Source organism: Oryza glaberrima, chromosome 4 (assembly GCF_000147395.1).
Source record: "Oryza glaberrima chromosome 4, OglaRS2, whole genome shotgun sequence".
Classification (NCBI taxonomy): domain Eukaryota; kingdom Viridiplantae; phylum Streptophyta; class Magnoliopsida; order Poales; family Poaceae; genus Oryza; species Oryza glaberrima.
The window spans coordinates 16,553,940-16,574,555 of NC_068329.1; the positions used below are offsets into that span (position 1 = coordinate 16,553,940).

A 20,616-nucleotide genomic window follows, 5' to 3' on the forward strand; every position below is an offset into this window, starting at 1 on the left:
TTATTTTTTTATGTTTCTCTTTACTGACATATAAGCCCATATTTTTTATTTTTATTTACTCTTGATTATAATGTCACGTAAAAGTCACATGGGACGAGAACCATCTATCCATGTAGGCATCTTGCCAGTTGAAACCACCTTTTAAACCGTTTTGAGACTTTATTTGTAGTAGTTTTGAAAGTTATGGGATACGTTGTTCTCATGGTATTTTGGATTAGGAACGAAATTGAGGGGACCTATAGTGAACATATTATTTTTTAATATATACTACCTCCATATTTTAATGTATGACGCCGTTGACTTTTTGTCCAACGTTTGACCATTCGTCTTATTAAAAAAAATATGTAATTATCATTTATTTTATTATGACTTGATTCGTCATCAAATATTCTTTGAGCATGACATAAAATATTTTTATATTTGCACAAAAATTTTGAATAAAACTAACAGTCAAACGTTGGTCGAAAAATCAACGGCCTCATAATGGAGGGAGTATTTTTTTTTCACACCGCGCGGGAGCGAATGAATCTTGTTGGGCTGAGGGAACGTGTGGCGTGCCTGCTCGATCGAATTAGGCACGGCCAAGCCGCCGAACAGCCGAACAGGTATCTCCCGCATCTATCGACAGGTGGTCTGAATTCAGAGTGCCGGAACGACGACGTCGCCGTCAGCCGAACCGGATCAGATTCTGCACCCTTCTCGAACGAAACAATATCACCGCGAGCTTCCTCCACGTCGTGGAATCGCATCTCGTCGTCGAATATTCCCCTTCTTCCATGTCCTACTTTGCCTACCTAGACTGCCGCACTATATATAAATACTCGCTTCCCCGCTTCCCCGCGCGCGGCCTCCTCCCTCCACAGCTTATAATTCACCCGATCCCAACCAAAACGCCCGAGTTCTCTCGCTCACCGAAGCATGGCGCAGCCCAAGGCCGCCTCCGCCGCCGCGCAGCTCAGCCTCGCCGCCTCCGCCTGCATCGCCGGTACGATCGATGTGTGCTGTTCGATCGAGAATGCTAGCTTCATCGTTGTTGCCGAGTTGCGGAGTTGGCTGATCGATCGTACGTTTCTACGCAGGAGCGGAGGCGGCGGCGATGGTGGGTAGGGAGGGGGCGCCGGCGATGGTGGCGGCGGCGGCGGCGGCGGCGATGGTGGTGATCGGGCACCGAGGGAAGGGGATGAACGCGCTGGGGTCGGCGGACCCGCGGCTGAGGGAGGTGAAGGAGAACTCGCTCCGCTCCTTCCACGCCGCCGCCCGCGTCGCCGGCGTCTCCTACGTCGAGTTCGACGTCCAGGTCAATTAAATCAATCTCATTTATTAATTAATTCGTTAACCTCCTCGATTAATCCCAGTAGTAGCGAATAAATCATGCTATAATTACACGTGAATGAAGAAAATAAAAGAGAAGAGTGAAAAAAAAAACTACTCATAAATTTATATAAGTCAGTTACAACACGAACGGGGGCCCACCTGCATCTCAACGAGCGACATGCGTTTCTGTTGCCACGTGGACCCATGGTAGCACGTGGTAGTCCAAGCAACTGACACGTAAGGTCGCTGACCAGTTGACTAGTCACATACAGCCAATCCGAGACTCCTGCCGGTCCATGATCCAGGAGGGTGTAGAGTGTTCTTCTTGTTGGCCTCTTTTTTTTTTTTTTGGTTACTTTTGAAGACAGGGGCATCGACCATTGTTCAACTGAACTTAAACCAGATGATAAATTAACCTTTGTTTTTTTTCTGAAATCGTTGCTTATATACTACTCCCTCTCCTCTGTCCCACAATATAAGAGATTTTGAGTTTTTATCTGTAACGTTTGACCACTCGTCTTATTCAATTTTTTTTAGAATTACACAGTAAACGCAGACACTCATAACGCACGTGCACTCACCCCTATGAACACACGCACGTAAACCCTACCCCTATGAGCATCTTCGAAGACTGGGCCGGCAAATTCTGGATAGATTGACGAAGTCACCACAGGCGCTTCGCTGTCGACGGGTACGTCGCCTACCACTGAAAGCACAACGATGTTAAATCCTGGAATTCTTTTTGCAAATATAAAAAACAAAAAGTTGTGTTTAAAGAACTGTAGATAATAAAGTAAATCACAAATAAAATAATAATAATTTTAAAAAATTTTGAATAAAACGAGTGGTCAAACGTTATAAGTAAAAACTCAAAATCCCTTATATTATAGGATAGAGGGAGTACTACATGATTGCGCTCTGTTGCATAAAAATTATGAATCGAATTACCGTGTTTGAACTTGCAGGTGACCAAGGATGGGTACCCGGTCATCTTCCACGACGACTTCATCTTCACCGAACAAGACGTAAGTACTCGAAGAATCAAACTCGAACAAACAATCTTGTAGTGACTAGCTAGTGACGCCATTCCTCTGCAAATCATGCATTCTTCTTAGTACATAAACACAATTCTCTGCAAATCCATTTTTAGATATTTTTAATTTGATGATGATGCTGACGACTGTCAACATCAAATTTCAGGGCGAAATATGCGGGAGACGAGTGACCGATCTTCGCTTGGACGAGTTCCTCTCTTATGGTCCCCAAAAGGATCAAAGCAAGGTAAATACACTCACACAAACCCAATCGGATCATCTTGACTTAAACTTACTATTGCCAAACAGTTTCGGCGAAAGATAAAGCTAATTAAGCTGCAATACTTTGTGCCGATCGAGAGTTCAGGCTGGGAAGCCATTGTTCAGGAAGCTGAACGACGGCAGGGTACTGAGATGGGACGTGCAGTCGGACGACGCGCTCTGCACGCTGCAGGAGGCGTTGGACGGCGTCGACCGCCGCGTCGGGTTCAACGTCGAGCTCAAGTTCGACGACGACGTCGTGTACCGGGAGATGGAGCTCACCGGCATCCTTCAGGCCATTCTCAAGGCATGTTGAGAGCTTTCTTTGCAGTGCCACCACATCTCCGAAGATGGGAAAACTATTTTAAATTCTCAGAGGAGATGTGCCTCTCGTTTGTCTAAAAACCATCTAAGTAGTTGTGAGAAATGCTAAAAATAAAATCCATTCCCGAAGATGATGCAAGTTGCCTATCTGGATATCTGACTGGTGTTCCCTCTTTGTTCAGGTCGTCTTTGAGCATGCCAAGGAGAGGCCAATCTTCTTCTCCAGCTTCCAGCCCGACGCCACGCGAATTATGCGCAAACTGCAAGATAGATACCCTGTAAGTAATTTCACTATCTACATTGTACTCTGCAAGACAATTAGACATGTTAGTTTATTACTCCCTCCGTCCCTAAATATTTAGCATTTTTGATTATTTTAAATATGCTTGATCGTTCGTCTTATTCAAAAACTTAAGTAGTAGTAGTATATTTAACAATAAATCAAATGATAAGAAAAGAATTAATAATTACTTATTTTTTTTAAATAAGACTAACAGTCATACTGTTTAAAAAAGTTAACGACGTTAAATATTTAGGGACGGAGAGAGTAGGTCCGTAGAATTTCTCCATACATGTTATGTACTCTTTCTGATTGCGAAAGAGGGAGTGAAATGACATATATTTGTGACCGGAGTGGTTTTATTAATGAGCACTTTACCATGGCCAATATTTTCAGACGATGAACAATTGAACAGTGAGTGAGTGACCGACCTGCCTAACTTCGGTGAAATGAAAAATCTTCAGGTGTACTTCCTGACGAAAGGAGGGACGCAGGTGTTCGCCGACGAGAGGCGGAACTCGCTGGAGGCGGCCGTGAAGCTGTGCGTCGCCGGCGGCCTGCGGGGGATCGTGTCGGAGGGGCGGTGCTCCGGCAGCCGTCGGCGATCGGCCGGATCAAGGAGGCCGGCCTCTCCCTCCTCACCTACGGCCAGCTCAAGTGAGTGCCGTCGTGATCATGTGCTTGTGTGTGGCTGCAGCTGACGACGACGACGACGACATTGATGATGTCTTTGCTTGCATTTGCATTTGCATAATGCAGCAACTTGCCGAAGGCGGTGTACTTGCAGCAGCTGATGGGGGTGGACGGCGTGATCGTCGACCTGGTGGCGGAGATCGGCGCGGCCGTGTCCGAGTTCGCCGCCGCCGCCGCCGCGGCGGTGCCGGTGCCGGAGCGTGATTCTTCTTCTTCTTACATGGACGGTGGTGGAGATGTGGGGTTGCTGGAGACGACGTCGCCGGCGGCGAGGACGACGGCGAGCTTCTCTCGGCGGGAGGACGTCTCGTTCTTGCTGAGGCTCATACCCGAGCTTGTGCAGTAGTAGCGTGATTGATGCTGACAGCCTTCTTGTATATAGCGGTGTATATAACTAACACTGATGATGTGTAACCAGTGTAATCCCCCCTCTGTTTGAGATACATCTAATGTTGTCTTGAGAGGGCTTCTATAGGGCTACTATAGAACGGGATTATGTCCAAACGGGACATTTTAAGAAAGACTGACATCATCCCACGTATTTACTTTCTTCCTATAAGTTTAGAATCATCCTGCTCTACTCCACATGTTCGGCGCCCCTCACGTCTGGAGCTAGCTAGCATCTACAACGATGTAGGTAGCAACACTAGTCACAACAGTAGCAGCAAGGGGTCAAACCGAGGGAAAGGAAGAAGAAGAGAGAAAACGTTGGTACTTGATACTTGATACTTCACAGGTGTCGACCCTGGTACCTAAGGCATATCCATAAATACTAGCGATGCCGCAGGTATACTAAGTTTAGCACTGTGGGTACCAATCATGGTACCCGCACGTACTAGATCTGATACCTGGGTATTAGCTATGATACCAAAGGTACCAGACATGATACCTATGGGTATTGATTATGGATGATGTATTGGACGACGTACTTACACACACTCCGGCAAGGAGCATGATGGCTCACCAAGTCATCATCATGTGGATGCCAAATGAAAGCTCTAGTTCCACAAGTTTCATTGGTTGCATCCCTCCATCATTATCAACAACATGTGCCAAGAAGGATGCCAAGGAAGTTATTGTTACATTTATTAATACCATTTATTAGTAAAAACAATTTATGGATAAAAGTTTTATATATGTATTTTCAGTGACACAAAAGTAAATGCTGCAAAATAAATCATGATGAAAAAAACATAAAATCAACTTTAAAAATAAGTTTTAAATTCGTAGTTCATATCTACTATTATAAAAACTGAAGATCTTTTTTCCAGTAATTTGATACGTCATCCGTGTTTGAGTGAGTTTTTAAGTTCATTCGCTTTTAGAAATACAGATCCCCATATGAGTCGGTTTTTAAGTTCGTTTTCTTTTGAAAATACAAAAGGAATCGTATAAGAAATCTATTTTTTTAAAAAAACTGACATGCTAACTTTCGTCTCCTAATTGTAACTCATGATTTTTTTAAATAAAAAAAATTCAAGCGAATTTCCATAGTGAATTTCACTTTAGCTAAACCGTATAAGATTAAAATATTATTTACTCATTGTAACGCACGTGTATTTTTTCTAGGAAGCATAAATATAAGCCAAACCATGAGAACGATATAAAAAGGATATGGTTGTTGCTGAATTGTTTAATTTTCGTAGAAAGCCTGCGGTCAAAGGAAGAGAATTGAACATTCGTCGCAGAGAGGAATGCACTGCCGCGTGGAAGAGAGGGGACAGAGGGAGGAGAGCGCAAATGGGAAGCTAAAGCTGGGGGAGGACACTGACAGGTGGGCCCAACATTTTGGAAGAAGCGGACCAGGCGCATGCGCTCCCCCTCCCCCTTCCTCCACAATCCAGATCTCCATTATTACTACCTCTCTCTCTTCTTCTCCCACAAGTCAGAGAAGGAAGGATCCAATACTAGAAAAGGGAAAAAAAAATCAAAATCCATTCCCCTTCTCCTTCCCCAAACACGGTGTGGTCTGCACGCGACTCCTCCCTTCCCCCTCCGCTGCCGCCGCCGCCGCCGCCGCCGCCGCAGCGAGACCCCGGCGAATGGCGTCCCGCATCGCCTCTCGCCTCCTCCGCCGCTCCAACGCGGTGAGCCTCCCCCCGTTCCACCCCCCCTCCCCCCTCTCTCTACGCTCCGATTCGCGTCGTGCGATTTCGCTTTTTTTTTTTCTCCTGCATTTCTCTGTCTCTCGGCGGCTAGGGTTTGAGGTGGTCCGACGCGTCGATGCGGTGGGCTCGATTCGAGGGGCGATCTCCCGTTTTTTTCCCTTTCCCCATCGCCCTCGTCGTCTAGGTTGATTGGGATTTTTTTTATTTTTTTAGGGGTCGCATCGGGGTGGTGAGGTTGATTGGGATCCGACGTGGCGGTTGGAGGATGGATGCGCGCTACGCGCGATCCGGGAACAGGGATAGAAATTAGGGTGGGGGTGAGTAGATTAGGGTTCCATGTTCCAATATGTTTGCTCTTGTTGTGAAAAACTGTAGTCGTCGTATGAATCTGTGATGATATGTTTTTTTTTTCTCTCTCTTGTGGTAGTAGCTTTCCTGTGTACTTAGGAGGACATCAGGTTCACATGAGATGAGACTCACATGCGCTGAGATAGGCGTTAGATCAGCGATTTTGTTTTCTGGTTAATGGACAGTATGTTGATTAAATGTGATTTATGCTTACCCTGGGTTATACCGCTGTCATGTCGATGTCTATGTACTCATGCTATTGCTATGCCCCTCCATCGTTGCTGCGTGCTCTATGTTAGAGATCAGTATAGCTTGTGTGATGAGCTTAGTGGTACTGCTAGAGGCGCATTGGTATGTAAAATAATTTGGCATTTGTGTCATTGAAGAGTGCAGCAAAAGTACAAGGAGATCATTCTTGTTTATGCCAAATAAGCGTCCAGATCAGTTGACTTCTTTAGAACTTACCTCCTTAGTTCAGTTCAATGGGAGCATACACATGATTTTAGCAAAACACCTGCAACTTTGAATTTTATGGTGACATTTAGGGTTTGAATACTTGTTGTTGCTCTAAGGTTCAAACCCAAAAGGCTTTAAACTCTGAACACTTTACTGCTCCATTCTGCCAACCTGTGGTCATATAGAAATAGTTCACCACCAGTTCTCGCAATTGTAATTCACATATGCAGATATACAGAATATACAACAATGCATTTAATTCTGCATGTTTATGGCATCTATTACTTTGTGTTCGTTAGCTTCTTTTTTTTTTCTTACTCTGTATTCTGATTTGACTTGCAGACTCTAGGCCTCATCAGGAGTTATTCACATGCCAGGAACTACAGCAGTCAACTTTCAGGTTATTGATTGACATATTCTATATTAATTGTTAGTTGTTTCTAGCTTTGGCTCTAATATGTAGGTACTTTTTTCAGCTCTTATTCCAATTGGTTCCCAGAGCTCAAAGCTTACAAGGTGAGTATTAGATGTATAATTAATTATGTGCTGTAAACATTTGTTTCAGTCCTAATGATTCATGTACTAAATGATTGCCGCTGGTTGAATCTCTTATAGAAGACGTTATTACTTGCCAAATGCCTCTCCGTACCAACTCTGGAGTAGGTCATTTGCATCTGACAATGGTAAGCTGCACCTCCTTTTGTGGCAGACAATACTTTATAAAATTGTTCCTGCACTTATCGATTGTTTTTGTTCATATAGGAGACCAGGTTGAAGCTGTTGTCCCTTTCATGGGTGAATCTGTAACTGACGGAACTCTTGCTAACTTCTTGAAGAGTATGATCTCTCTCTCTCTCTCTCTCTCTCTCACACACACACACACACACACATCAGGTTCATTTGCTTACAATTAACCTTCCTTTAATACAGAACCTGGTGACAGAGTTGAGGCTGATGAGCCCATAGCACAGATTGAAACTGATAAGGTACAGTCATTCAATCACTTTCTATTGTCTGAATAGACATGCAATTTAGCACTCATGGATAGTCTTTTAAAATGGGTCATTGCCTTTCTGTATTCCAGGTTACTATAGATGTTGCTAGTCCGGAAGCTGGTGTTATTGAAAAGGTGAAAGACATTGACCTTCTCAACTTGGCTGCTTTCGTCATCATATTTCACTCCGAAGCTATTTTTCTAATCGTGCCTTGGTTTCCAGTTCATTGCTAGCGAAGGTGATACTGTTACTCCAGGCACCAAAGTTGCTATCATATCAAAGTCTGCGGCACCAGCTGAAACACATGTTGCTCCGTCTGAGGATTCAACCCCAAAAGAAACGCCTCCAAAAGCTGAGGAGACAAAACCAAAAGTAGAAGAGAAGTCACCAAAAGCAGAACCTCCCAAGATGCAAGCACCAAAGCCTCTGCCATCCAAAACCTCCCCTACAGAACCACAGCTCCCTCCAAAAGAACGAGAACGGAGGGTAAGATCAACTTTCATCATCAATAGGTTGCACATAATTTTTTTTTACAGGTACAAGCATATCTTTAACCATTTTAATTTGCAGGTGCCAATGCCAAGGCTCAGGAAGCGTATTGCAAACCGTTTGAAGGATTCACAAAACACATTTGCAATGCTGACCACATTTAATGAAGTTGACATGTAAGTTAACATGATATAATTTATCTTTTAGTTTTTTCTTTATCATCACCCAAATGTATATGGTTTGAAATGGTTTTTTAGTTTTTTCTTTATAATCACCCAAATGTATATGGTTTGAAATGGTGACATTTGGCCACTAATTTTGAGGAGTTTTAATATTTGCCCCAGCATGCTGACCATTAGCCATGTTTTATCAGGGTAGTTGGGTACATGATTTTTGGTCCCTTCCTACCATAGCTTGCAATTTATGATAAACTGAATAAGGTGTCAAAGTACTGTCACAACTAATCTGTGCAGTATCACAGACCAAAATTCTATTGTTTCATAAAAGGACATGGCATATAGGCATTTGTTTGATTTTGCTCTACCTCCGTTTACCTAGAAACGGTAGAATCTTGCATGGCGTATACAAATTGTTCCTAGAAAAGCTTGGCTTGATATGCTGTTCTGTTTTGTCCCCTTACCCTGTTAAGACAATACAATGCAGGACTAATTTGATGAAGCTTCGGTCTGATTATAAGGATGAGTTTGTCACCAAGCACGGTGTCAAATTGGGTCTGATGTCCTGCTTTGTCAAGGTAATGACCAATCTTGCGTACTGCTGAGCTGAACTATTGCTTGGTAATTTTACTAATATATTCAATGTGCTCGTTCCATTTGCTTTGTCAGGCTGCTGTTACAGCACTTCAAAACCAACCAATTGTCAATGCTGTCATTGATGGTGATGACATCATATACAGAGACTATGTTGACATCAGTGTTGCTGTTGGTACTTCCAAGGTAACTTGATACGTACTAGTCTTGTGTTGAATCCAAAGATCATCCTCTGATTGGGTTATAAGACATACATAGTCACTGTCATGTACATATCCATTTTAGGGTCTTGTGGTGCCTGTTATCCGAGATGCTGATAACATGAACTTTGCGGACATTGAGAAAGGGATAAATGCCCTTGCAAAGAAGGCTACTGAGGGGGCACTCTCAATTGATGAGATGGCAGGAGGAACATTCACCATCTCTAACGGTGGTGTTTATGGAAGCCTTATCAGCACACCTATCATCAACCCCCCACAGGTCTGGTCCTTTTCATTTTTGCTACTTGCAAAATTGTCTCCACTAGGTTGATATTCATTCATCTGACACAATGTATATATATCTAATGCAGTCTGCTATTCTTGGAATGCACTCCATTGTACAACGCCCTGTGGTCGTGGACGGCAACATTCTCGCGAGGCCGATGATGTACCTCGCGCTGACATACGACCACAGGCTGATCGACGGCAGAGAAGCTGTCTACTTCCTGCGCCGCATCAAGGACGTGGTTGAAGACCCACGGAGATTGCTCCTCGACATATAAACTCCGCGCGCCACCAATCGCAGCCTGAGAGCTGCTTTGTGCTTTGTCTGGAAAATAATACTGCAAATTTTTGACTGATACAAAGAGTTGCTTTTCTGAGAAAGACGAAATTTGAGTTGAGGATACCGTGAGGGGGTCTCTCTGACAATTATAGACGAGAGCACCAAATCCGAATCTTAAATCTTATATATCAGCGCTTATTCCATTTTGGGATGTAGTTCCCTAAACAATTTGCTTTTAGTTTCAATGCAAGAGCAATAGATCATGCATTTTTTTGTTTGATATTCTGCGCGCTAAGCGATCTGTGGTGCCTTATACTCTGTTTTGTTTTGTTGCTTATCTGGAGTGAGTTTCTATCCGGTTTTGTTTTCTTGCTCGATCTGACCTTGTTTGCAGGCTATTATTTTATTATCTTTAAACCTATTTAAGATGATCATGAGTTCAATAAACAGCTTGATTCCAAAATGAACAGAACAAAACGAGATGGCTGCAGTTTACTGTCCCATTTGCTTCCACCACACAGGAATTCCGTTTCCCATCTCAATGTTTCAGTCGAAAGTTCAACCTCTCACTTCCATTCTTTTCTTCATTTTCCCCCTAAAAATCTTCACCCGGCTCAATATTTTTTTTTCTCCACCTTTTCCCCCTCGAATATTTTTCTCCACTTTTTCCCCCTCGTTTTTTTTTCTTTTGCCTTCCATCCCTTGTAAAATAACTCGTGCTGAGAACTAAAAACAAAACGCCCAGACATCAAACATTTCCAAGAAAAGATATAGACATACCAAGCAGAAGACAGGTAACGTTATAGTGATACGTATTTGGTTAGAGAAGTTGCATTGAAAAGGGGTGCAGTCATGTACGTGAACATGTCATGTTTTCCTATCAATTGAAACTTTGGACAAGAAACCTACATGAGAAACTTAAAAAAGGAAAAAAAGGTTGCTGCTTCAGTGAGAGCAAAATGGAATCCACATGGAGCTGCTTTCAGCAAGGGAGAGCTACAAAATACAGAGACCTAACAACATAGTATGAACCGCTTTCAGCAGGATGCTACTTCCATTCAAGAAAGTATACAACACCAATTACATTCTCTCAAGGAAGATCAGACAATGATTTACCAAAATGCCAGCAGGCGTAGTTTAGATCCTAACACTACCCTTTACCCTTTTGGCTTTGGATGGGTTTTGCCCCAATGCCGCCACAAAATAAACTATCAATAATTTCAACAGTATTTTCCAAAACTTAAATACGCCGGGGATCTGAAAGAGGTGCAGGTTTGTGTAATAGACAAGCCACCAAATTTTGAAGCCTCAGGGCTCAGATTGCCACCCAATCTTCAATCCTTAACCTGCAAAACAAAGCCCATTTAGCGCTACTAGTTTCCTTTAACAGGGAAAAGGATTTTTGTTGTGGTTGGATACATCTCAATCTATACACGATCAATTATAATAATAGAAAACATCAAGTAAATGCAATGGATTTTTGATAGCTCATATCAGTGTCAGGCTGGATGCAATATCAGGAAAACGGGTATCCTATAAAAGCAAGCAAAACCAAAAAATAATCCAGAAACATTTTGCTTAGTAAGAATAAAATGCAAAATGACCACAAAAGCACCAATAGAACAACTCCACAATTTACGGAAGGCCTAAAGTCTAAATAGCATCTATATTAGGCTAATGTGTGTGCAAAATTAGTTATAATGCAACCCATCTGTTACCTGTTTGTAGTAACCTAATAACCATTTGGTATCCTTAAAGGGCTAAACCCCTACTGGGTAACTGGGGCAACTGACAAGATGCATAACACAAATTGCTATTCCAAGTGTATGTGACATTTTACTCAGATAGACACATTCCCAATAAAGATGCTGGAAATTGGACAAGCTAAACATCATGTATTAACAGCAGTACATCTACTTTGACAAGATTCTCATATCAATCAGTATATATTGATTTATCAGCCAATACAGATTGTAAGCTACTGGCAAGAGCTATTGTAGTATAAGATTCTTTGTGATTTGTGAAGACCGCACAATATTCCGAGCCAAACTAATTGGTGATAGCATCCTTACCTACTTAGATTTATTTTTTTCCCCAAACAATGAACACACATATGGCATGTTTAAGAGAAGGACAAAAAAATTGTAAAACGATCCAAAAGTCGCCTGGAGCTGGTTCCCATCAGGAGCAGGATATCTCATATTTCCTTATGCAAATTCAAACATGAAACAAGAATTTTACTGCATGCAAGCCCACAATTACTGTTTCTCCATTGGATCAGGATTCATCATTTAAATTATATATTCCATTTGACCCACTTTTCAAAAACTTGCATGGCCTATCTCAACAATATTCCTTGCCATGAACGAGTTGACAGAAAGGAAAATTTCACAAGAACTTGTCATGTATAATAAGCAACAAAAAAACCAATTTCAAACATTATCATAAACCATAACTCATTGCCAAATAAAGTACAGCATACCTCATTGTGAAACATCAGAATCTCTAGAAGACAAAGCTTTGGGAATTTCAACAGATGTCTTCGCACTTGTGGCAGTTGGCATGGATTCACTGTGAGGCTTTGCAGTTGTACTGGATTTGACTGTGGATGACATTTTTCCTACAGGAGTTGAAGACTCTGGCATGTTTTGAGTTTGACTGGAGAAACTAGAGGCCCTGGCAGGAATTGAGGTTTTCTGGAATCTAGAATGGTTAGTCGAACCAGGAGAGGCTGTTAACCACATAAATCTTAGTGTATGCCCTTTACAAGATTTGCCACCAATAAATGCTTTCTCAGCAGATTGTCGTGTCGTGTATGTCACACAAGCTGAGCAACTCAGAGAAGGTTTTAAGGTAGCATCATGGTTGTACGCTTCAGTGTCTTCCAGAACAACAGATGAAAGCTCCCCAAATGACATGAAGTGATCTTTCAAGACAGATTCCTGTAAACAAAGTAGTATTTGACATCAGAACAAAAGAAAACAGCTTTCAATCAACCACATCAACAGAACAACACATAACACAACAGAAACAATAAACACAAGTAACACAGATACCGAGACCTTAAATTTGTTTTGACATCTTACTCTTTGTGGAAATAAAGAATTTTAGTCTGAACATGAAAATCATGTACATATAGATTTCTTGTAGTCACTTGTGGCACATGGATGCAGGCTAAATATAATCGGATCCACATGCCACTATATATAACATTTCTGGACTGACTTATCAGTTCACCACGTGAATAATATTTCCTCTGGTCATGAAAACTGACCACTAATTCCTATTGTAATATACTTATAAAACCTGAAAACTATGTTAACTGTGGGGCAAAAAGTTGTAGATATATGAAAAAGTGACATGTTTTTGTGACTGGAGGAAGTACATGAATTCATAATTATATGTAGCGCAGAATATTAGCAGTTGCAGTCTTGCAGACAAATTCTTGCAAAATCCATAATCAAAGAACGAGAAAAGAAATGACCTCTATGTTTAATCAGATAAACAAACGACCATGCCAATTGCAATAGGTTGAAGAGTGCAGGGGTATAAAAATTAAAATACAGTAGGTGACAAAGCTAAAGGGTGAGAACTGAACTGCCAGGAATGGAACAGAACACTTCCAATATTAGCAGTAGAGGGACCATTATTGATACAGAAATGTAAATCATAACATAGGACGAAGCACACACTAAGGTTAAGTGCTGCCATTCATTATATGAAAAGGATACCGGAAATTCAGAAATGGTGGGTGTCCCATTCATCCACAAATGAGGCATAATTTAATATATGTTGTGATTTGGATAATATTGACTTGCACATACGACAAAATATTATCACTTCTCTTGGATATTGAAGGGCAGGGAAGGATGTTGGGTAGCACACTTACATCTGCGATTTCAGGTGGCAAAGGTGGAAGGATTCGAAATGACGTGGTCCGATTGTCAAGCTTAAACCTATTCTGTGATGGTACTAACAGAGGACTTGTCTGCTTAGTAGCTACAGCTGGTTTCTGTGCAGATGTTGCCGATGATTTGTGGGAAGATGAAGCCAGCTCTCCAGAAGTTCTGTTTTGCAGTGTACCAGCAGCATCTCGAGGCCCTTCTGTCCCGGTGTTCATGGACTTCGAATCAGTAACTCTATGTACATCATTAGAAGCAACTTCTTTTCCACCAGCTTCTGCCTGTTTGGCTGAATTTGCTAAACCCTTCTGCAAAATAGTTGTTTAGTTATTAGAAATCATAAATCACGACAGCAAAAAAATGCAATAGACAAGAAAAATCTAGTATCAGCAGTCAGTCTTCCAGAAATTACAATAGCAAAAAAAATGCAATGGTTGCAAAGTCTATTACCAACAGTCAGTCTGCCCACTAACTAATGAATAGTAGGTTCCACTGACAATGTGAGTAATGAGATTAACAATATCGAATCAACCAACACTTGGAAAAAGTTACATACTTGCTTTGCCAGTTTCTCTAACTGCCGGCGGAATTCATCACGCTTCTGAGCTAAGATCTCCTGCTTTTTACGAAGTTCTTCCAAGAGCTCAAGACTTTCTTGCCTTTTGGTGTCAGGAGGTAATGATTTTACACTATTTGCAGGAAGCATTTTATGGCCTGTACCAGGACCTGATGCTTCAGCAGAAGATCCAGAACTAGCTCTTGGAGTTGCAGATTGAAGATTTTCCTTGCCTCGGTTGGAAGAAGATGGCTGAGGTGGGACAGAATTGGCCAGGGCAGCAGACATATGGGAAGATTTTGCTGGGATTCTACCCTCTACCTCATCAGGAATCCTATCTCTATTGGCCCACCATAGCTTTATAAAGCGGTTGCCCATTACAGCGTCTGGAGCTTTAAGGGCAGCTTCAGCCTCTTCTCTTTTAGAGAATTGAACGAAAGCTTTTTCACTGTTAGATGGAATATAGATATCTATCACCTGCCCAAATTTCTGGAAGTGCGAAAGAAGGGCCTCCCATCTATTGCTTTCTAGAGGAATACCATTTACATAAAGTGTCCGGGATGCTTTATGAGAAGCCCGGTTACTTTGCCGGCCCACATCTCCAAATATTCTCGAATTGGATTGACCATTACTGTCTTTAGCAGAAGCAGGATTGACATGGACAGTGCTAGGAGCCATTTCATCATAACTTTCATTTCTTTTGTTTCCAGTGGCACTAGTTGAAGTAGCATTAGCTGTCTTGCCATGCCCTAGTTTTTTTGATGCTATTCGCCCCCAAACAGAAGATTTCGAGTTCTGTGAACTATCAGCTGCAAGAACCTGATTTCCCTGCTCCCGAGCTGCTTCATAGCCCAAGGATTCAGCATTCCATACTCCATCAGTATGTGCAAAACCAGCAGATGCATCAGGGTGTTCGTTGTTCCAGAGAGGCTGATCAGGATCATATACATCAGCATCAGAAACAGCTAAAGCAGTGGTTCCATTTAGCTTCAGTACATCATTTGTCACAGCAGATTTGATGTCTTTTGCAGGAACACCTTTACTGCCTCCAAGGCTTGATGTGTTGACAGGAGCAGTTCCTGGTTCATTTTGGATTCCTAGTCCTTGAGTATTTGGAACTGCGACGGGAAGATTGAACTGTGACAGGCTCTGCAAAATATTTTAAGAAATCATTCTATTAAACCTCAATTTTGACATAAGAAAGAAAATTCACTCTAGCAGAGCATGACCACAGGAACCTTGACTCATAACACATAAGCACGGTACATCAAATCTATTCAGCTAACTTGAGTTAAATAATAATAATAATAATAAAAAACAATACGCAGCATCAAAGATGAAGCAAACATGCTAGGATTAAATCATAGTATTATACAAAGATTCCTGACAAGATGTTAAGAACATTAAGTAGCAGTTCAATTTATCAGCAATAAAACTGCACTTAGTGAACACCTCTCAAGGCTACAATAATGTTTGACAACAATGGCACTCATGACTGAAAATGTGAAGCAATAGATCAAACCATATTAATATCGCATATATCTCACACAGCATCTTAGAACAATATGATATGATGGAAGTTGGAATACTAAAAAGGACAGTATTGTAAACATGGGATACAATTCATAAAGGTATATGCAGATCAAGAAATATACGGACCTGCATGTCTTCAACAACAATTCTATTAAGACCGTGCTCCATGGGGCACATATCCCCTCTCAAGCAAAATCCACGCTCCTCAAAGTCTCTACAACGTTGACGAGGCATGCCAAGATCAATTAAAGGAGATATTGCAGGCTGAATAGGGCCTTGCATTCCAAGTGGATGAATTGGATCCAGCATTCCATTAGGCATTCCAGGCATAAATCCATATGGACCCCAAGAACCATTTTGTGCACTACCACCACTTGGCAATGCAGGACCCATAAATAAGCTAGGATGAGTTGGTGGTCCTTGAGAGGCCATCTGTGATGCAAAGTCAATCATCTCAAGTGTGTTAAATCTTGGTTCATGCTGAGCCCAGGGTGCACCATTCCTTCCTCTTCCACGTGTCATAGGAGGGCGAGCAGCCACAGAAGCTGATGAATCACGAAAGGATGGATTAACTCGAGGTGCCCGACTATGAGCCCCTGCTCCAGGGCGCCTCTTGAATTTCGGAAAGAAATCTTTCTGTGCTTCCCCATGTGAATCAGCTCCACCAGAAATTTTGTGTCTTTTTTTCAGAGGACCCCCTGGAGATTGCTCAGTATTCTCATCAAAAGATTGAGGTCTCGCCTCCCGCTTCCGGTGCTTGTGGTTACGATCATCGTCATCATCATCACTAATTTCAAAGTCTTCATTATCTGTAGCAGCTTCAGAATTTGAGGAATTGTTTTCGTCCTTTGGTGAAGGAACTTCTATTTTATCAGCATCCAATGCAGGAGATGAAGATTCTTTGATCATCTTCAAGTTTCCCAAGCCCACAGCAAACTTTACATCTAGATTTTACTCGCTGTCTTGGCCAAACAATGTAGGTCAACCCCCCCTATTTGTCAGTACATAAGGCAGTAAAATAAATAATGAGCAACAGAAAATAAAGCCAACCATAAGAGAGTAAAAAGGGCTAAATGTCTTTGTAATATACTAATATAGAATGATAAATGGCAAAAGTAACATCAACACAGTGCAGTTTTCTCTTTCAAATTACTACCGCTGAAAGAACACAGTAAGTCTCTAGTATACAAAGCTCACTTGAACTAGTAATTTAATTATGAGAAAGAAAAAAAAGGCAAGTTCATGAAACCAAGCATCATATTTAGAGTAACGGTGGAAGATATTTTAGGTTAAGGCTCATTACGATGCGTATATGTTTTTTGTAATAAACCCTTCAGCACCAAAACAAATAGCACAGTGAGACGAGTATATTCAAGCTCTCCTAGTTTTGATTAAAAAGATATCTTTGTAAAGTATCTAGATTAGCAACATGCCAATATCAATCATATGAGTAGTTTCTCATTCAAGAAATGCCCTTCTATTTGTCACCTAACGAAGCAAAATCACCAAGATAGACAGTATCTCCGAACAGACAAACCAATATTTGGAGCTCTTGTCCAGAATAAGCTATTCATGATTCAATCCGATACAATCCCGTATTAGCCCAAATTCACATTAATCATTGAAAAAGCCAACTGTCATATATAATGTGACAGCCATCTTGACTTCAACTACAGTGAAAGCAAAACAAAAACCAATGTGGCAGATACCCCGTGTAAACATTCTTCTTTTACAAAATTATGTAAAAAGAAAAGGACTATGTGATGCTAGCATGACTCCGAGGCATTTAAATAGCGCCCATCAGGTACAGTTGAACAGCTCATTCTCCCAACCGAAGAAACTAACTAAAAGTTTCAGGCCCCCATATTCCACAAAGACGGGTAGTGCGCCAACGATCAAACCCTCATACCCAAAACACGTTTCATCGAAACAGCTAAACAGCGTTCCGATGTGCCTCTCACTACGGACCTCTCACATCTCCTCTACACCGCTGACCTAGTTAGCCCCAAGGCGACCCACATTGACAGAACGGGAATGGAAAACCCTCTCTAACTCAGGCATTCCCGCAATCATCGATGACAGTAAATAAGCTCTAGAACCACACGGGGGGCAGAGAGGGCCCTAACGGGTGTGGCACCCGGTGAACCCTAAGCTCATCAGAGGCGGACCTCCCTCCCTCTCATGGGAGGGGCCATGGCAAGCCATGGCGGATCTAACATGGGGGCATAGGGGGTTCAGTCGAACCCAAATTTCTCTAGAACGGAAGCTAGGGTTAACACGAATTCGAGCCCAAAATAAGAAGAAAAAAAGGGTAGAGAGAGAGGGATGAGAAAAAGAGGATGTGCGATGCTCACCGGGACGCGGCGGAGGCAACCCTGCTCGGTCGCGGGATGGATGGGGGATCGGCGGCGGCGAGCGGCGGCGGCGGCGGCGGCGGCGGGCGAACTCGCGAGGAGTCGGAGTCGGAGTCGGAGTCGAGGGCGAGCGGAGGGGGGGAAATATCGGCTCGACGCAACCGCCCGCAGCACCCCCGCACGATGATTTCCGATGATTTGCACAATTGCGCTTACGCAGGATACCTGAGAAATATGAGAAATTGATATTAGCCTTTTAGCCTTTTTGTCCTTTTAAACTAAATATTTTTTTTATCAAATAGATAATTAATTGTTTTCCCTAGTTTCGAGCATTGAAAGCTTATGTTCCAATGTTTCAAATTTATAGTATAAATATATGGAATTTAAAATATTTGATTTTTTTCTTGAAAAATGTGGTTTACAAAACCGTGCGGTTATCGTGTGGTTATCACGCGCGGTGACTTTTCTAGTTTTTGAAACCACGATATACCTCGCGTTAACCGTGTGGCTACCGTGATAACTGCCAAACCGTGGTATAACTTTAACCCCACCCCAAACGATTTGGTAAACCCTGGTCCCGATAAATATCAGTTACCATATAAATTGACGACCATTGAAAATAATCTAATTGGACCGTTTCTCTAATTGATTCAGACCAAGACGTTTGTCAGCTGAACGTGCCATGCTTAAAGGATTTTGAGTGAAGCTGAGAAAGAGAGGAGGTTATTCACTAACTACACATATAAGTGAAGAAATTACTCACATCTGTTGTGTATGATATGCTCCTATTTATAAAAAATAATAATATTATTATTTAAAATTTAAATTTTAATATAAATTGTTCTTTACCACGGTGCAAGGTAAAACTAAAAATGTCACATAATTTTTCTACCATTCCACCTTCTTCTTGTTATTCCATTTTTTTTCTATTTTCGATACTAATATTGCTAGCTCAAATCCACGTTGTGTTGGCCCATGAGTTGATGCAAATGAAAGAGGGAGGGCCCCAAGAGAAGGACGGATGATACCTTTAATTCGATTTGAACCGAGATGCTCCACTGGCTGGAGCGGAGGGAAGAATGCCACGGGGAACAGAAGGCGAGGTCTACGTGGTTGGGGAGGAGAGGAGTCCGCCCCACACCGTGCCCTCTTTGTCAGTGGTCACGCCGGTGCAGGAGTGAAGGCTTGGCGTCTCTGTCGTAAAGAGAGAAGGGAAAGATGGAGGAGAGTTGAGGTGAGGGTTTCCTTCGCGAAAACAGAATGGGGAGTAGAGGTGAGGGGTGGTGTATTTTGGTTATCCATTTTCTCTTTCTAAAGATGGTTCCAAACTATAATAAATGAAAGATAAATTTTGTGAAGTTGTGTATGTTTATTAAAAAATTATTTTATCCATGCAACTTTAACCATATATAGAGTTATAACATATATATCATGTAATAATAATCGATATTTTTATGTAAACTATAACTTTACCGGTAATAAGCTCAGTGTGATAGGTCAAGCTCATATATGGGTGGGCCCATACTTCAAAACATGTTACAAACAAAGTTGTTGTTTTTAGATAACAAAATAAGGCGCTATTGTCACATTTTTGTGAAAATGACCGACAAAAATAATACAACTCAATAGCATGGCATCGATAAAGGAGGTCTAGGAGGCTAGGACGCGTTCTAAACTGTGTTCTGGCTTGGCTACTTGCTCTCTTTTTGTTAAACGTTTCTTAGCTTGGCTACTTGCTCTCTTTTTGTTAAACGTTTCTTAGACTGCAAAACGTTATACATGTTACATGTAGAAACTTTGTATACATAAGTTGCTTAAAAAAAGTCAAATAAATCTATTTATAAGTTTTTAATAACTAACACTAAAGCAATCATATGCTAATTATGTTTTTTTTTGGCTTGCGGCTAATCAGTTGTTTCAAACCGCACTTTAGAATACCTTTAAGCCTTGATGAGCAATCAGTTTGGTAACAGAAAGTAGAGAGGGATCGGTATCAAGATAAAAACAGAGAAACAATTGCCGTGGGGAAGAAGAGGAGAGAAAAGAAGATGGGTGATGTGTGAAGTGGAGTACTATTTTCATTGTTTTTAATATATACATGGATGACGAATGGAAAGAAAAACTTTTAGGGTTATGTTAAATGAAAACCAGCTTTCTTGTGATTTTCTTAGAATGTTATTGGATGTAGACACCATTTTCAAATTCTTGGCGCATAATACGTTGATTATATTTATTTTATTGGTTAAGATAATAATCGCGATACATGTTGATGCATTCTTTTTTGTGTTTATTGCACTCTTTTAGTTGATATAGGCTATTTCTATTTTCCTACAGTTACCGCCTTTGGTGCCACATATAATTTTTTTTTGAGAAACACAGTACAAACGCAGGCGCTCACAACGTGCGCACACTCACACCCTACCCCTATGAGCAC

The 20,616-nt window shown here is 41.6% G+C and overlaps 2 protein-coding genes and 1 pseudogene across 5 annotated transcripts in view; 2 read left to right on the forward strand and 1 right to left on the reverse strand.

Annotated features, from left to right (window-relative positions):
• Window positions 1–872: 872 nt before the first annotated feature.
• LOC127771676 (glycerophosphodiester phosphodiesterase GDPD2-like) lies at window positions 873–4,429 on the forward strand (annotated as a pseudogene).
• A 1,329-nt stretch (window positions 4,430–5,758) lies between these two features.
• Window positions 5,759–10,119, forward strand: LOC127770418 (dihydrolipoyllysine-residue succinyltransferase component of 2-oxoglutarate dehydrogenase complex 1, mitochondrial-like). 2 transcript variants are annotated; one of them, XM_052296135.1, is made up of 13 exons: window positions 5,759–5,993; window positions 7,161–7,218; window positions 7,295–7,334; window positions 7,437–7,501; window positions 7,581–7,655; window positions 7,749–7,804; window positions 7,903–7,947; window positions 8,036–8,299; window positions 8,384–8,478; window positions 8,966–9,056; window positions 9,148–9,258; window positions 9,358–9,552; window positions 9,644–10,119. In XM_052296135.1, the coding sequence occupies exons 1-13, from the start codon at window positions 5,949–5,951 to the stop codon at window positions 9,833–9,835; spliced, it is 1,332 nt and encodes a 443-aa protein (XP_052152095.1). In that variant the 5' UTR covers window positions 5,759–5,948; the 3' UTR covers window positions 9,836–10,119. The 2 variants fall into 2 exon arrangements, with proteins under 2 accessions (XP_052152095.1, XP_052152094.1); XM_052296134.1 differs by having other exon boundaries at window positions 5,760–5,993; window positions 7,434–7,501.
• A 494-nt stretch (window positions 10,120–10,613) lies between these two features.
• The window catches only part of LOC127770417 (zinc finger CCCH domain-containing protein 27), a 28,088-nt gene continuing 18,085 nt past the window's right edge, over window positions 10,614–20,616 (reverse strand). For 2 of the 3 annotated variants that reach the window (XM_052296129.1, XM_052296128.1), the window contains exons 2-6: window positions 15,955–16,819; window positions 14,296–15,444; window positions 13,727–14,047; window positions 12,320–12,779; window positions 10,614–11,183 (exon numbers count right to left, since the gene is read on the reverse strand). In XM_052296129.1, the coding sequence (XP_052152089.1) occupies window positions 12,321–12,779; window positions 13,727–14,047; window positions 14,296–15,444; window positions 15,955–16,737 (2,712 nt within the window). In that variant the 5' untranslated portion in view covers window positions 16,738–16,819 and the 3' untranslated portion in view covers window positions 10,614–11,183; window position 12,320. Of the gene's footprint in view, window positions 11,184–12,319; window positions 12,780–13,726; window positions 14,048–14,295; window positions 15,445–15,954; window positions 16,820–18,182; window positions 18,392–20,616 lie in introns of those variants that run through there. The other variant, XM_052296127.1, reaches the window with a different exon arrangement.

Bases quoted from the DNA above. Each gene is read 5' to 3' on its own strand.
- LOC127770418 (XM_052296134.1), top strand. From the start codon at position 5,949: ATGGCGTCCCGCATCGCCTCTCGCCTCCTCCGCCGCTCCAACGCG. The intron at 7,502-7,580 runs GTAAGCTGCACC...TTGTTCATATAG, and splicing joins GTCATTTGCATCTGACAATG to GAGACCAGGTTGAAGCTGTT. The intron at 8,300-8,383 runs GTAAGATCAACT...TTTAATTTGCAG, and splicing joins CAAAAGAACGAGAACGGAGG to GTGCCAATGCCAAGGCTCAG.